The sequence below is a fragment of the Pan paniscus genome, chromosome 3 (assembly GCF_029289425.2).
Source record: "Pan paniscus chromosome 3, NHGRI_mPanPan1-v2.0_pri, whole genome shotgun sequence".
Lineage (NCBI taxonomy): Eukaryota > Metazoa > Chordata > Mammalia > Primates > Hominidae > Pan > Pan paniscus.
Genome location: NC_073252.2, coordinates 126,833,779 through 126,850,509, shown reverse-complemented (window position 1 = coordinate 126,850,509; position 16,731 = coordinate 126,833,779). Strand labels below are relative to the sequence as shown.

Here is a 16,731-nt window from a genome sequence, read left to right as displayed (position 1 = left end):
CGGTGGCTCAGCCCGCTGTCATCCAGGTTCTCACGACTCCTCCCATTGCTTGACAGCCAGCCAATAGCGTGCTAGGACTCTAGGACGCGCGATGGCGTAAGCTCCAACGCCCGCGTGATGACGCAAGAGGCGTCACCGTCTCCAAGGAGTGGTCCGGGGCACCGGTTTCAAAGTCGCAGGGCGGGCCGAGTGGACTTCCGCTGCTGGCCTGGGGCTTCCCAGCCGTCTTGGCGTCGTCCTCTCCAACCCCCGCCGCTCCGCGTAGAACGCCGCTCTCAGGCTGCCGTCAAGCTCCCGCGGCACTCTCCTAGGTGGCCCGACGAGACCCAGAGTGACCCGCGGGACGCCTGTATCGAGCGCGTCCTCTTCCCACCAGCGTGGGATTCGGTTGAACGTGGAGTCCCCAGCAATCTTCAGTCTCTCCCCAGGGCCAGGGACTCGTCTGGGGCGCGGGGGAAAGAAGCGTGGCGGGGCTGTAGATGCCGCGTGAGTAGGATGCAGATTGCACCGCTGGAGCGCTTGACAACCAACCGAGCGCTGGCTTAGTTTTGTTTTCCCGCACAGCAAGCTCTCTGTCTTTCAGAGGAAGGTAAAGGTGGTGAAAGCTCCAAACTAAAATTGTATCGAAATGGCTGCAGAAATCGACTTTCTGAGAGAGCAAAGTAAGCTCCATGTTTTTTTTGAGACTTCATATACAATGTTTAATATCGTCGTCGTTGACCGACAAATCTTTTTTGAATGCTGGTTGGGTACATTTAAATTGGTAAAGAGTTAAAGAAGTTAGTTGCAGGAAAAAAAAAAAGCTTGATGTTATACGTGAGGATGTGTGTATATTTAAGCAGAACCGTGTGGTAGTACTTGTAGCTTACACAGAATTCTACTAGACGCTAAACATGTTTGTTATGCTCCTCTCGTGCTCTGAAGATTAGAAGGCTAATGGCCAGCAGGAGTTTCCAAGTGTGCATTTAAAATCTAGGGGCACAGCTCTCTGGCCATTTATTAAAAAGATGTTTATTGAACTCTCCTGTTTCTATTATGTACCAGACACTATGGAAGAACAGCTGCTGCAAAGATAAACAGGACAGTTTTTACCTCCAAGAATTTAATTTGGGGAGGGAAATGTATTCCAAAATATATTGAAGTGGCAGCAACTGCTGGCTCTTTTGCCACAGTCTCATAGGGTTGTTGGAAAGATTAAATGAATATTAAAATATGTAAAGGATTTAGAATAGTATCTGATACATTGTGTTAAACAAATATTAACTATTACACGATTATTATTAAAATATGTTCAAGGAAGGTGCTATTGGGCTGAAACGTGCAGTACAAATATGAATTTACTATATGAAAAACTCTAGGCATCCCAAATAGAACAATATTTGTGACACTGAGGGGATTAGGAATATGCTTTGTTAAAGACTTGCAATACGGCTGGTTTGAGTGTAATATTGATGTAAATTGAATTGGAATATTTATATAGGGAAATGGCAAGTGAAGTCGAAGGCGTAGAAAGGGGCTGGATGGTGAAGGGCCCTGTCTTCTCTGTGCTAAGGAGTTTGGACCATTGCATGGGTTATAGGAATTCAATTGAGAGTGGCATGATCAAATTGTCATTTAGAAGGCCCGGTCTGATTTTTACGGGGAATATGCATTATAGCAGAGTGCAGTTAGTTGTCTACTGTCATCATTCAGGTAAGAAGTAAACTAAGTTGGGCACAGGGAGACTGGAGATCAGGGGATTTGAGAGAAAGAGGTAGAGAGCAACTTAGTTTTTGCTTGAGCAACGGGGAAGTTAGGAAAAAGGTAGTAAGTTCCGTTTTGGTAGCATTATAGACCAGTGGTTAAGAACTCAGTCAGCCTCCGGATTTAGTCTGTCTGGGCTCACAGCCTACCTCTTTCCAGGTCTGTGACCTCGAGCAAGTTTCCTAGCTTTTCTGCACCTCAGTTTTCTCATTTATATAATGAGTATAAGAACACAAGAATCCTCTTGAAGTTGTGAGACTTAAATGAGATGATGAAAAAGCATTGAGCATAGTGTCTGGCACATATTAAGTGCATGGTATATGTTATCTAAAATAATTAATGACACTATAATGACACAATAACATTAGCATTATTTCTTAGGTTTGCAGTGGGAATATCCCCACCCCATAAGAACAGCTAACTGGCCACCGTAAGAGTAGTGTGGGACGGGAATTGGTTGATGAGGAGTTTGGCTAGAGTCAGGATAGTACTTGAGGCGGTCAGAAACTATTAATTTTATAAGAATGATCCAGCCAGAATTCTTAGATAAAACTGAGATCCAAATACCAGGGGAAAACAAATAAGACAACTGAAGCATAGTAACATTTTTTGAAAAATGAGTGGTATTTAATAGTTCCACGGAAGACAAGTGGAGTGCAAGAAGGAAATCTCAAGCAGAAGGAGCAGAAGAAGGAATGGTTCAAAGGCTTAAAATAACTGATTTTATTCAGGAAATCGGAGCATAGAATGGTAGCGTTTGCATGAAGAGATAAGAATGAGAGTTGAGTGTCTGTGTCGCTCTCCTTTTTTCTTTAACCGGATTTTGCATGCCATTTGAAGGTGGTGGGTTATTCCATTAAGTGACCCACCTAAATACCAGCCCAGATAAAGATAGATGACTTGCCTTCTTTCCACCTGCCTCTGACTTTTTCTACACTGATTTCTGTTGATCTTGATTGTCTCTTTGTTCCGTTTGGATTTGGGAGCCCAGGTCAAGACCATTTGTTTTGGTACTTCTCAACTCATGTTTTGGTACTTCTCAACTCATGTTTGGTACTTCTCAACTCTCATGTCCCCACATGACATTTCCTCTGATAATTACTATTTCAGCTTTACATATCATAACGACAGGCAGCTCCACACTCAACCAGGCTACTAGTAGAGTAAGCTTGTAGCATATTTGCTATGCACTGTTCTTCCACCTTTGTCTGGGAAAGAGCAGTTAGTTTTTAGGAACCTGTTCAAAGAGGTACTTGTATTATCAATCTAAGGAACTAAGAATTCATTCATTAGTTGGGTGTGAGACTCACTGGCAGAGTGGTGATGGACTCATTTTTTCTTTTCATTCTCTTAATAGTGTTGGAGCCAAACATTTTTAATTTTGATGAAATTTAATTCATCAATTTGTTCTTTTATGAATTGTGTTTTTGGTGTCATAAAAGAAATCATTGCCTAACCCAAGGCTGCAAAGATTTCTTCTAGGAGTTTTATAGTTTTAGGTTTTACATTTAGATCTATGGTTCATACAGTTAAATTTTATACAAGGCATGAGGTAAGGATCCAGGCCACTTTCTTGCATTGGATGCCCAAATGGAAAAACTACCCTTTCTCCATTGAATTACCTTTGCTCCTTTGCAGTTGTTTATATATGTATGGATCTATTAATGAACTCTATTCTTTTCCACTGATTTATTTGTCTGTCTGGACACCAGTACCCCACTGTCTTAATTATTGCAGCTTTATAGTAAGTTTTAAAATAAAATTGGTTCTTCTTTACATCATTGATGTATCTTTTTAAATTTTCTCAGCTATACTTTGTAGTTTTTAATATTTAGGTTTTGCACATCTTTTGTTAGATTTACGCCTATGTATTGAAATTTTTGATACTACTGTAAATGGTATTATTCTTTTACTTTCAGTTTCTGATTTTTCGTTGCTAGTATGTAGAAATAACATTTCTTTTTTATTATTATACTTTAAGTTCTGGGGTACATGTGCAGAACGTGCAGTTTTGTTACATAGGTATACTCATGCCATGGTGGTTTGCTGCACCCATCAACCCGTCACCTGCATTAGGTATTTCTCCTAATGCTATCCCTCCCTTAGTCCCCCACTCCCCAACAGGCCCCGGTGTGTGGTGTTCCCCTCCCTGTGTCCACGTGTTCTCCTTGTTCAGCTCCCACTTATGAGTGAGAATATGCGGTGTTTGGTGTTCTGTTCTTGTGATAGTTTGCTGAGAATGATGGTTTCCAGCTTCATCCATGTCCCAGCAAAGGACATGAACTTATCTTTTTCTATGGCTGCATAATAGTCCATGGTGTATATGTGCCACATTTCCTTTATCCAGTCTATCATTGATGGACATTTGGGTTTGTTCCAAGTCTTCGCTGTTGTGAATAGTGCCGCATTAAACATACATGTGCATGTGTCTTTATGGTAGAATGATTTCTGATTCTTTGGGTGTATACCCAGTAATGGGATTGCTGGGTCAAATGGTATTTCTGGTTCTAGATCCTTGAGGAATCGCCACACTGTCTTCCACAATGGTTGAACTAATTTACACTCCCACCAACGGTGTAAAAGCAAAAGCATTCCTATTTCTCCACATCCTCTCCAGCATCTGTTGTTTCCTGACTTTTTGATGATTGCCATTCTAACTGGTGTGAGATGGTATCTCATTGTGGTTTTGATTTGCATTTCTCTAATAACCAGTGATGATGAGCATTTTTTCATGTGTTTGTTGGCTGCATAAATATCTTCTTTTGAGAAGTGTTTGTTTATATCCTTTGCCCACTTTTTGATGGGATCGTTTGCTTTTCTCTTGTAAATTTGCTTAAGTTCTTTGTAGATTGTGAGTAGGATCTGACCTTTGTCAGATGGATAGATTGCAAAAATTTTCTTCCATTCTGTAGGTTGTCTGTTCATTCTGATGATGGTTTCTTTTGCTGTGTAGAAGCTCTTCAGTTTAATTAGACCCTATTTGTCAGTTTTGGCTTTTTTTGCCATTGCTTTTGGTGTTTTAGACATTAAGTCTTTGCCCATGCCTGTGTCCTGAATGGTATTGCCTAGGTTTTCTTCTAGGGTTTTTATAGTTTTAGGTCTTACATTTAAGTGTTTAATCCATCTTGAGTTGATTTTTGTATGAGGTGTAAGGAAAGGGTCCAGTTTCAGTTTTCTGCATATGGCTAGCCAGTTTTCCCAGCACCATTTATTAAATAGGGAATCTTTTCCCCATTGCTTGTTTGTGTCAGGTTTGTCAAAGATCAGATGGCTGTAGATGTGTGGTGAGAAATAACGTTCTTTAATATTCTGCTCTGCAGCCTTGCCAAACTCATTCATTAGCTCTAGTAGTTTTGTAGAGTCTGTCAGTAGTTTTATGTAGATAATCTTGTAATCTGAAAATAAAAAGTTTTATTTCTTTTCGATTTGGATGCCTTTCATTTCTTTTTCTCACCTTATTGCAGTGGCTAGAATCTCTGGTACAGTATTGAACAGAAGTGGTGGGAATACACATCCATATCCTGTTCCTGATCTTATGGGGAAGGCATTTGTCTTTCAGAATTAGGTATGATACTAGTTGTAGGTTTTTCATAGACGTTCTTATGTTGAGAATGTTCCTTTCTATTCTTAATTTGCTGAGAGTTTTTATCAAAATGGATGCTGGATTTTTAAAAATGCTGTTCTGCATCCATTGAGATTATCAGATATTTTTTCATTTTTTGTTTGTTAATAGAGTAAATTACATTGATTAATTTCAAATGTTAAAACCACCTTGCCTTTCTGGAATAAATTCCACTTGCTCATGATGTATAATCCTTTTTCTATATTGTTGAATTTTATTTTATAAATGTTTGTTTAAAATTTTAGTGTGTTCAGCTTTTTTTTTTTCTTTTTGGGACGGGATCTTCCTCTATTGCCCAGGCTGGAGTGCAGTGGCACAATCACGGCTCTTTGCAGCCTCAACCTCCTGGGCTCAAGCAATCCTTCTGCCTCAGCCTCCTGAGTAGCTGGGACTACAGGCACATGCCACCATATCTGGCTAATTTTTTTTTCTTTTTGTAGAGATAGGGTCTCCCTATGTTTCCCAGGCTGGTCTCGAACTCCTGGGCTCAAGTGATCCTCTTGCCTCCCAAAGTGCTAGGATTATAGGCATGAGCTATCATGCCCAACCTATGAAGGTTTTTTGCTTTTCTTTTTTTTTCTTCCTTTTTTTTTTTTTTTTTTTAACTTGCGCAAGGGTCTCACTGTCACCCAGGCTGGAGTTAATGGTACACTAGTAGCTCACTACAACCTTGAACTCCTAGGCTGAAGCCCTCCACCTGCCTCAGCCTCTTGAGTAGCTAGGACTACAGGCATGTGCCACTGCACCTGGCTAATATTTTTATTTTTTATTTTTTGTAGAAGCCGGGTCTCCCTTTGTCACCCAGGCTGGTCTTGAACTCCTGGCTTTAGGCAATCCTCCCACCTCAGCCTCTTAAAGTGCCTTTTTTTTTTTCCTTCCCAATATTTTTGTCTGGTTTTAGTATCAGGTAATGCCAGCCTCATAGAATTACTTGGAAAATATTTTGTACTCTTCAACTTTCTGTAAGAGTATGTATAAAATGATATTATTTCTTCCTTGAATATTTGATAGAATTCACCAGTGAAGCCAACTGGACCTGAAGTTTTCTTTGTGGAAAGGTTTTAAAATACAAACTTAATTTCTTTAATAAATAAATAGCTATTCAGTACTCTGTATTGTACTCGAGAAGAACCTCTGCAGGTCTCACATTCCCTAGGGTTCTTTCACTGTGCAGTCTTCTATCCTTTGTCCTGCCAATTCTAGTTCACTTAATCTCCACTACTTCTCAGCTCCACCTCTTAATAAGAGTCCAGTGGTCTCCACTTGCATTTCCTCCCCCTGTGTCATGGCCCTGGAAAGTCTCTTAAGTCATTAAGGTGGGGCAATCATAGGGCTTACCTCATTTGTTTCTTGTCTCTGATTATCATTGTCTGATGTCTAGTGTACTATAAGGTATTGATGATTTTTTTGCTTGCTTTTTCGTGTGTGTCAGGCAGAAAAGTGGTCCATGTTATTTCTTCTTGAGTATAAGCAGAAGTCCTATTCAAGTTGCCCTACTTTTTGATGTCTTAAACTCAAGTATCTTACTCCTACTGTAACTGTTCTTTGACCTCCTCAGACCTCTATCCTTTGAGCCCTTCATTTTCTTTACCACCTTGACTGCTTCCCAGTTTGTTTTTACTGGTGTCTTTTACAGGCTGTAACCATTGCCCATTAGTCCTTCTGCGCTTGTCAGTAATCTTAATATGATTATACCCCTGCTTTTCTATAGCTGATGCCCAGTAACACCTCATGCCATGATTGGTTGGTTTGCCTTTACAGTTCTCATACCAAATGCTGTTTAGTACCTATAGATAGCTGAACCCTCTGGATAAGTGCCTTCACAAAGTCAAGGTTAACAGAGCTGGTAAGTGACTGAGCTGGGATTTGAACCCAGGCAGTCTAGTTTCAGTGTCTCTTTTCTTAACTGCTACACAAAAAGCATACTTGCAAGAAAGGAAAACTGTAAACCTGTTTCACTTATGCATGTTGGAACTAAAATCCAAAATAAAATATTAGTAAATTGAAACTAACAATGAATGTGTGTGTGTATATATTTATATATACATACATACACCAGCATCTTCATGTATCCAGGAAACGCAAATTAAACAAGCCAGATAAGTACTTGTAGAATGAAGGAAATAATAACATTTAAGTTACAGTAAAATTTTCTCCAGATTATAGTCAATCTATGAAGATTGAAAGTGTTTCCCTCATTATTAATACATAATTTACTTCTTATCCTATTTTAATTACTGAGGACACAGATCTAGTTTTTTTCTTAATTGAAAACTCTGTCAGGGAAAAAAAAAGAGGTTTGTATTGTGATTAATTTTTTGTTTTAAGTTTTTCTTTTTTTTAAATTTATCTTTTAAGTTCAGGGGTACATGTGCAGGTTTGTTATATAGGTAAACTTGTGTCATGGGCATTTGTTGTGCAGATTATTTTGTCACCCAGGTATTAAGCCTAATACCCATTAGTTGCTTGTCCTGATCCTCTCCCTCCTCCCACTCTTCACCCTCCAATAGGCCACCATGTGTGTTGGTCCCCTCCATGTGTTCTCATCATTTAGCTCCCACTTATAATTGAGAACATGCCGTACTTGGTTTTCTGTTCCTGCATTAGTTTGCTAAGGATAATGGTCTCCAGCTCCATCCATGTTCCTGCAAAGGACATGATCTCGTTCTTCTTTATGGCTGCATAGTATTCCATGGTATACATGTACCACATTTTCTTTAGCCAGACCACCATTGATAGGCATTAAGGTTGATTTCATGTCTTTACTGTTGTGGATAGTGTTGCAATGGACATACATGCTCATGTGTCTTTGTGGTAGAATGATTTATATTCCTTTGGGTGTATACTCAGTAATGGGATTAAAGGGTCGAATGGTATTTCTGTCTTTAGGTGTTTGAGGAATCGCCACACTGTCTTCCACAATGGTTGAACTAATTTACATTCCCACCAAAATGTATAAATGTTCCTTTTTCTCCACAACTTCACCAGCATCTGTTATTTTTTGACTTTTTAATAATAGCCATTCTAACTGGTGTGAGATAGTATCTCACTGTGGTTTTGATTTACATTTCTCTAATGATCAGTGATATTGAGCTTTTTTTGTATGCTTGCTGACCGCATATATGTCTTCTTTTAAAAGGTGTCTGTTCATGAGCTTTGCCCACTTTTTAATGGGATTTTTTTCTTGTAAATTTGTTCAAGTTCCTTATAGATGCTGACTATTAGACCTTTGTCAGATACACAGTTTGCAGAAATTTTCTCCCACTTTGCAGCATGTCTGTTCACTCTGTGGATAGTTTCCTTTGCTGTGCCAAAGCTCCTTATTTTAATTAGTTTCCATTTGTAATTTTTGCTTTTGTTGCAATTGCTTTTGGCATTTTTGTCATGAAACCTTTGCCTACTCCTGTGTCCAGATGGTGTTGCCTAGGTTGTCTTCCGGGGTTTTTATAGTTTGGGGTTTTACATTTAAGTCTTTAATTCGTCTTGAGTTATTATTTATATATTGTGTAAGCAAGGAGTCCAGTTTCAGTCTTTTTTCATATGGCTTGCCGGTTATCCGAGCACCATTTAAAGTAGGGAATTCTTTCCTCATTGCTTGTTTTTGTCAGGTTTGTTGAAGATCAGATAGTTGTAGGTATGTGGCCTTAATTCTGGGTTCACTATTATGTTCCATTGGCCTATGTGTCTGTTTTTTGCACCAGTACCATGCTGTTTTGGTTACTGTGGCCCTGTAGTGTAGTTCTAAGTCAGGAAACATGATGCCTCCAGGTGTGTTCTTTTTGCTTAGGATTGCTTTGGCTATTCAGTCTCTTTTTTGGTTTCATATGAATTTTAAAGTTTTTTCCAGAGAAACGTTTCATAGTTTTCTGTGTAGGGGTCTTAAACATCTTCTGTTGTATTTATTACTGGGCATTGATTTTTTTTATGGTATTATAAATAGCATCTTTTACTGTTTTCTAACTTTATGCTGCCAGTATCTAGAAATATAATTAATTTTTATATATTGACCTTGTATCCAGCAACTTTGTTAATCTTCATGATTGATTTTTAAGAATGTATCTGTGGTTTTTTTGGATTAATCACATATGCACTCATAACTATGAATAATGACAGTTGTTTCATCTTTTCCAGCCTTTGTCTCTTTTAGGTCTTTTACTTGCTTTACTGCATTAACTTAGACCTCCAATAGAGTGTTGAGTAAATGTCATAAGAATTTATCCTTATGTGATTCCTAATTCAAGGGAAAGTTTTCAACATTTTTACTCATGAGTATGATGTTTGTTGTGTATTTTACATAAGCATTCATTATAATAACAGTGTTCCCTTCTAGTCTTACTTTGATAAGGCTTTATCATGAATATATCTTGAATTTCATCAGATGCTTTTTTAAAATAACTTTTGAGACGATCATATTTTTTATCATTTTTTGTGAGTTTATTTTCAATTTCTTTATTTTCTGGGCTTATCTTTATTTACTCCACTTGGCTTTCTTTGGATTTAATTTGGTACTGTTTTTCTAACTTCTTGGAATGCATTTGTGACTTCAGACTTTTTCTCTAGTATATGCAATTAAAGCTACAGATTTCTCTTTAAGCAAGTTTGGAAGTATCACATTTTCACTATTGTTCACTTCAAAATACTTTAAAATTTATTTTGTAATTCCTCCTGAGATCTTTCTTCTTTTTTTTTTCTGAGATAGAGTCTTGCTCTGTTGCCCAGGCTGGAGCGTAGTGCAATCATAGCTCACTGTAGCCTCAAAGTAGCCTCAAACTCCTAGGCTCAAGTGATTCTCCTACTTTGGCCTCCCAAAGCAGTGAGATTATAGGCATGAGCTACCATGCCTGGCCAAAAGTGATTTCTGAACTTCCAAACATATAGAGGATTTTCCTTTTTTTTTTTTTTTTTTGGTTCTTGATACTAACTTAATTGTGCTATTGTAAGATAACATACTGTCTTTGGTTTCAGTCCTTTGAACATTATTGAGACTTTCTTTTACCAGTGAATAATCAACATTAAATGTTCTGTGTGATCTTGAAAAGAATGTGTGATTGCAAATTTGTTGGGTACTATGTTGTATGTATGTTACTTTTCTTGATGTAAATAAAAATATGGTCTTGTTATTTCTTTTTTTTCTTTTTCTTTTCTTCTTATTCTTTTTTTTTTTTTTTTTTCAGAGTCTCACTCTGTCACCCAGGCTGGGGTGCAGTGGTGCGATCTTGGCTCACCGCAACTTCTGCCTCTCGGGTACAAGTGATTCTCCTGCCTCAGCCTCTCAAGTAGCTGGGATTACAGGCGCATGCCACTACTCTTGGCTAATTTTGTAGTTTTAGTAGAGATGGGGTTTCACCATGTTGGCCAGGGTGGTCTCGAACTCCCGATCTCAAATGATCCATCTGCCTCGGCCTCCCAAAGTGCTAGGATTACAGGCATGAGCCACCGGGCCTGGGCTGGCCTTGTTATTACCAAGACCTCTCACCTTTATTCTGGGTCTTCTTCCCCCATTGTTTCTTACCCACTCCTGTTTAATTTGGATTCTTCAGCCTGCAATTTCTCCTTAAGGTGGAGGTTTGTCCTGGAAGAGTTTCAATTGGTTTTAAGAATTCTAAAAAATATGACTATACCTTATCTTCCCAATGCTTCTCAATTTTAGTAGTAGTAATAAGATGTGGAGAATATATTTTACTTTCATTAACCCTTAGAGCAAGCCAGCAGAGACTGAGATTTCATGTTTATGAAATCAGAAATGGTAGTTCTTTGCAGATGTTATTTTTTTCACTTTGGCAGTAATTAGTTGGCTTAGATATATAAAAGGGCCTATTTTCAAGTTTTAAAATGGTGTATTGAAATTGATGATTCATCTTATCTTGAGAAGCAGTGAAGACTAGCCGTTTTGCATGGGATACATCAAATAATTACTGTATTTCTAGTTTTAAAGAATTGACCATTACTCAATGAACTGAAATCTGTTTTCCCGCTTGTTTCAGATCGAAGACTAAATGAAGATTTTAGGCGGTATCAAATGGAAAGTTTTTCCAAATATTCATCTGTACAGGTATGTAAATTATAAATTCTACTTGGGAATATTCTCATGTGAAGTTGCCTACAGCACTTTGAAACTTGGCTTACAACTTTGATTCCTGTAATGGGAAAGCTTGTTTTTGCTTAATGAAAGTAAATCTTTTGACAATAGAAATTGCCCTTTTCCCCCCAACCAGAGTTGGAGCTTATATATTATATATGATATATAAAATGTCTGAGTTCTAAAATGAGAATTCGTTTGAGTTCTGAAACATCCTAAAATTGTTTCTCAATATACCTCTAGTTCTGTGTTCTAATTCTCTGCATTCTCATAAATTATGACAGAAGCATAAACTAATGCAAATTGTAAATAATATATGGTTTTTTAAAAATATCTTTTTTCCTTGGTTGTCATATCTTCTTATTTAAATATTGTGTTTAAAAAATTCTTTAGCCAGAAAGGTATAATTATTGGTGGACCTTGCATTACAGAATATTAAAAGGAAGGTAATGGCTCGTAGATTAGTGGTGACTCTCTATAGAAGCAAATAAGAGTGTTTTACTTTTACATAAATGCATTTTATAATTAGAACTTAATCTGGTTTGGATCTGTGTCCCCGCCCAAATCTCATGTGGAATTGTAATCTCCAGTGTTGGAGGAGGGGGCCTGGTTGAAGGTGACTGGATCATGGGTGCAAATTTCCCCCTTGCCCTTCTCGTGATAGTGAGTGAGTTCTCATGAGACCTGGTGGTTTAAAGTGTGTAGCACCTCCCCATTCTCTCTCTTCCTCCTGCTCTGGCCATGTAAGACATTCCTGCTTCCCCTTCATCTTCCACCATGATTGAACATTTCCTGAGGCTTCCCCAGCCATGCTTCCTGTATAGCCTGTGTTGGGGAAACCAGCCCCACACCACCTGGCAGGTACCCCGAGTCCAGCGGAGACAAAGGAGTTACAAAGAGACAGAATAAGCGTTTAAAAGGTGGGTCCAGGGGACCAGAGCGTTAGAGGCTTGCTCATGGCCCAGAGCTCTTCGGCTCCACCTAATTTATTGGTTTACAAGCTCTTTGTTCTTAGGGCATATGGGAGGGGTAGGAAGGGATGAGGAAAAGGCTCATGAGGGAGAACTCGTGAGTCATTCAATAAGAAGTATAGCAGTGGCAGTTTCTGTGAATTTCCTTGAGCAAAGATGTGTGTCTAAACTACTTAAGATCTTTAACTTATTGGGACTGAAATGGGTAGGAGTGGGTTTCAGGAGGAGCCAAGATGTTTGATTATACTCCACTGCTTCAAGGGAGTGTTATCTCCCTGGGCAACCTGTGGAATGCCGCTGAGCTGTTATGCTCTCGGGGCATAAACATATAAAGGCAATAAGGAGACTTTTCTCCTCAGAGGCTGCCCATGGCTTCCCATGGGTGTTTCACACAGGGGAGACCAACTCATCTGGCACCCCAGAAACTCTCTCTCCCACAGCCTGCAGAACCATGAGCCAACTAAACCTTTTTTTCTTTATAAATTACCCAGTCTCAGATGTTTCTTTATAGGAGTGTGAGAATGGACTGATATAGAAAATTTGTACCAGTGAATGGGCATTGGTATAAAGATACCTGAAAATGTGGAAGTGACTTTGGAACTGCATAATGGGCAGAGGTTGGAACAGTTTGGAGAACCCAGAAGAAGACAGGAAGATGAAGGAAAGTTTGGAACTTCCAAGAGACTTGTTGAATGGTTGTGACCAAAATGCTCATAGTGATACAGATAGTGAAGTCTAGGCTGAGGAGGCCTCAGATGGAGAAGAGGAACTTACTGGGAACTAGTGTAAAGGTCACTCTTGCCATGTTGTAGAAAGAGACTGGCAGCTTTGTGCCCCTGCTCTAAGGATCTGTGGAACTTTGAACCTGAGAGAGATGATTTAGGGTATTTGGCAGGAAACTTTCCAAGCAAGAAAGCACTCAAGATGTAGCCTGGCTGCTTCTAACAGTGTAAGTTCATATGTGTTTGCAAAGAGATGGTCTGAAACTGGAACTTATATTTAGAAGGGAATTAGGGCATAATAGTTTGGAAAGTTTACAGCCTGACCATGTGATAGAAAAGAAAAACCCATTTTCTAGGGAGAAATTGAAGCTGGCTGCAGAAATTTGCATAAGTAAAGAGGAGCTGAATGCCCAAGACAATAAAGATGCCTCAAAGGCATTTTGGTGATGTTCACCACAGCCCCTACCATCACAGGCCTGGAGACATAGGAGGGAAGAATGATTTTGTGGGGGCAGGCCCAGGGCCCCACTGCCCTGTACAACCTCAGGACATTGCTCCCTGGTCCCAGCTGCTTCAGCTCCAGCTGTGGCTAAAAGGGCCCCAGATAACATCTCAGTCAACTGCTCCAGAGGGTGGAACCCATAAATCTTGGCAGCTTCCACATGGGATTAAGCCTGTGGGTGCACAGAGGGCAAGAGTTGAGGCCTGGGAGCTTCTGCCTGGATTTCAGAGGATATATGGAAATGCCTGGATGTCCACACAGAAGCCTGCTGCAGGGGCGCAGCCCTCATGGAGAACCTCTGCTAAGGCAGTGCAAAGAGGAAATGTAGGGTTGGAGCCCCCACACAGAATCCACACTGGACACTGCCTATTGGGGCTGTGAGAAGGGAGCTACCATCCTCCAGACCAAAGAATTGTAGGTCCACCAACAGCTTGCACTATGTGCCTGGAAAAGCCTCAGGCACTCAATGCCAGACTGTGAAAGCAGCTTCAGGGAATGTACCCTGCAGAGCAACAGAGGCAGAGCTGCCCAAGGCTGTGGGAGCCCACCCCTTGCATCAGTATTGCCTAGATGTGAGACATGGAGTCAAAGGAGATTATTTTGGGCCCCTAAGGTTTAATGACTGCCCTTCTGGGTTTTGGACATGCCCCGCGGCCTGTAGACCCTGTCTTTTGATCAATGTCTCCCTTTTGGAAAGGGAGTATTTACCCAATTCTATACCTTCATTGTATCTTGGAAGTAACTAACTTGTTTTTTATTTCACAGGGTCATAGGCAGAAGGGTCTTGTCTTGTCTCAGATGAGACTTTGGACTGTGGACTTTTGAGTTAATGCTGAAATGAGTTAAGACTTGGGGGACTGTTGAGGAGGGACGATTGTATTTTCCAGTGTGAGGATATGAGATTTGGGAAGGGCCGAGGGTGGAGTGACACACTTTGGATTTGTGTCCCTGCCCAAATCTAATGTCGAATGGTAATCACCAGTGTTGGAGGAGAGCCCTGGTGGGAGGTGATTGTATCATGGGGGTGAATTTTCTCCTTGCTGTTCTCCTGATAGTGAGTGAGTTCTCATGAAATCTGCTTGCTTATAAATGGGTAGTACCTCCCCATTTTCTCTCTTCCTCCTGCTCCAGTCATGTAAGATGTGCCTTCTTTCCCTTCACCTTCTGCATTCTGAAAGTTTCCTGAGGCCTCCCCAGCCAGGCTTCCTGTACAGCCTGTGGAACAATTAGCCAATTAAACCTCTTTTCTTGATAAATCACCCAGTCTTATGTATTTCCTTATAGCAGTGCAAGAATGGACTAATGCAGAACTAAAATTATTTTCAAGGTATTAAAAGTGAAGAGCTTGTTTTTAGTATTAAAAAGGAATAGTTTATTTGGTTGGCTTGAGTACTTATTCTTATAGATATTTTTTAATGTATATTCAATATTTAGCTGACTGCTCTATGCTTTTATTTCCAAAGACCAGATTCAGAGTCCACAGAGTCTTGAAGCTATCCATTCACTATTTGCTGTTATAACCATATTATTTTTATTATAATATATAATTTTTATGCATACTTAATAACTGTAATAATTTAAGTGATAGAGAATCTTTCATATTCCAACAGCCTTTAAGTTTTGCTCAGAATCTTAAGATTTTTGCTTCTGTTTAGTGTCTTGTGGAATAGGCCTGAACAAAAGAGTAAAAAAAAATTTTATTTTAAAGCCCCAGATGACTCTGGCCATGGTAATGCATCATATCTGTGGAAAGCTATGGTTGACTTGATTATGAAAGATGTTTTTAACAGATAGCATAATGGTGACTCTAGCCTTTCAGATGCACCTGCATTATGCATTGTGATTATACTAATTAAAGCTCAAGAGTAGCAGACCTAGTAGGGACAAATCTTCCTTTACAAGATTTTCCTCTTTGGAAGAATTATAACTGCTTTACTTTTCTGAAGCTAACCATTCTTCTCTTATGTGTACTATTCTTGTTGTCTTGCAACCAAATCTTGATTCCTATCTCTTTAGTGGTAACATACTGTTACTGCCTAAGAGTCCTCTGCCATCCTCCATATCTTCAGAACATGTTGCTGTTTCCAGACTCCCATCCCCATGGACCTTGCTTTTCACTGCATGTTTTGAGGTGAGGAGTAAGAGAGGAGGTGATATGACAGCATGAGGAGATTAATCTGCTTTCTAGCAATAATGCCCATATCCTTGGCCATATGTAATGCATCCCTAGAGGGTTCTTTACCTCATATATTACTTCGGTTTCTGAAAAAATGTTCAAGAGAATTTTTTCTTTTTTTATTTTGTTTTAGTATGTTTTGCAGTAAAGGAAGAAGGAAACCATTATCAATGGGTATGTGGGATCCAGGAGTGCTAGCTCATATATCTTATCACTGTAACTTAGTTGTTGCTACTAGCAACAGAAATCCTTTATAAATTTGTGTTTCCCCTTTTTGTTTAGCCATGTTTCCCAGATGCCTAGAACAGTTCTGGTCAGTAGGCATTTGATAAATATTTGTTGAGTGAATGAAACAACTATGTTCTTCCTCTTTTTCCTTCCCTCCTACCCACTTATCTTCCAACATGATTTCAACTCTATGTGTCAAATATAGTGAAAGTCATGGAGATGTGAAAAGTCATGGTCAGCTTGGGAAATACAAGTAGTTCTTACTTTTTAGTTTTATTTTTCAAGATAAAGTCCTAAAGTCCTTACATTGGGTGCCATAAAATTGCCAGAAGTTGTGTTAAATGAACATACTTTATTCAGTCTTTTTATGATATTGGAAAAACAAAGCAACAGGAGTTTGATATTTATTTCTTGTATTTTAAGCTGGAACTTCAAACTTGATTGTCTATATAAACTTTGTTAGGTGTAATGGTGAAAATTCTTTAGTGCAGTTATTACATAATGATCATTTAGGCTTGCTTTGGATCAAAGTAAGTTTTCTGAATTGCCTCAAGATAACCATTTTGAAGCTTATTGTTCTTAGGGGACTATGTTACCTTTATGGTAGCTAACTATACTTTACGTAAATTTTGTGGACATAGGCTGAAATTTGAAGTCTTCCAATGTGTTGAATAGCTTATATATTTAA

At 39.2% G+C, this 16,731-nt stretch overlaps 1 protein-coding gene across 9 annotated transcripts in view; it reads left to right on the top strand.

Annotated features, from left to right (window-relative positions):
* The first annotated feature begins 122 nt into the window (after nt 1–122).
* SCLT1 (sodium channel and clathrin linker 1) overlaps nt 123–16,731 on the top strand; it is a 206,320-nt gene continuing 189,711 nt past the window's right edge. For 3 of the 9 annotated variants that reach the window (XM_034959139.3, XM_063603903.1, XM_057302158.2), the window contains exons 1-2: nt 132–662; nt 11,350–11,417. In XM_034959139.3, coding sequence (XP_034815030.1) covers nt 629–662; nt 11,350–11,417 — 102 coding nt within the window. In that variant the 5' untranslated portion in view covers nt 132–628. Of the gene's footprint in view, nt 663–9,505; nt 10,610–11,349; nt 11,418–16,731 lie in introns of those variants that run through there. The other 6 variants (XM_003823112.5, XM_057302157.2, XM_055111830.2 and 3 more) reach the window with 5 other exon arrangements.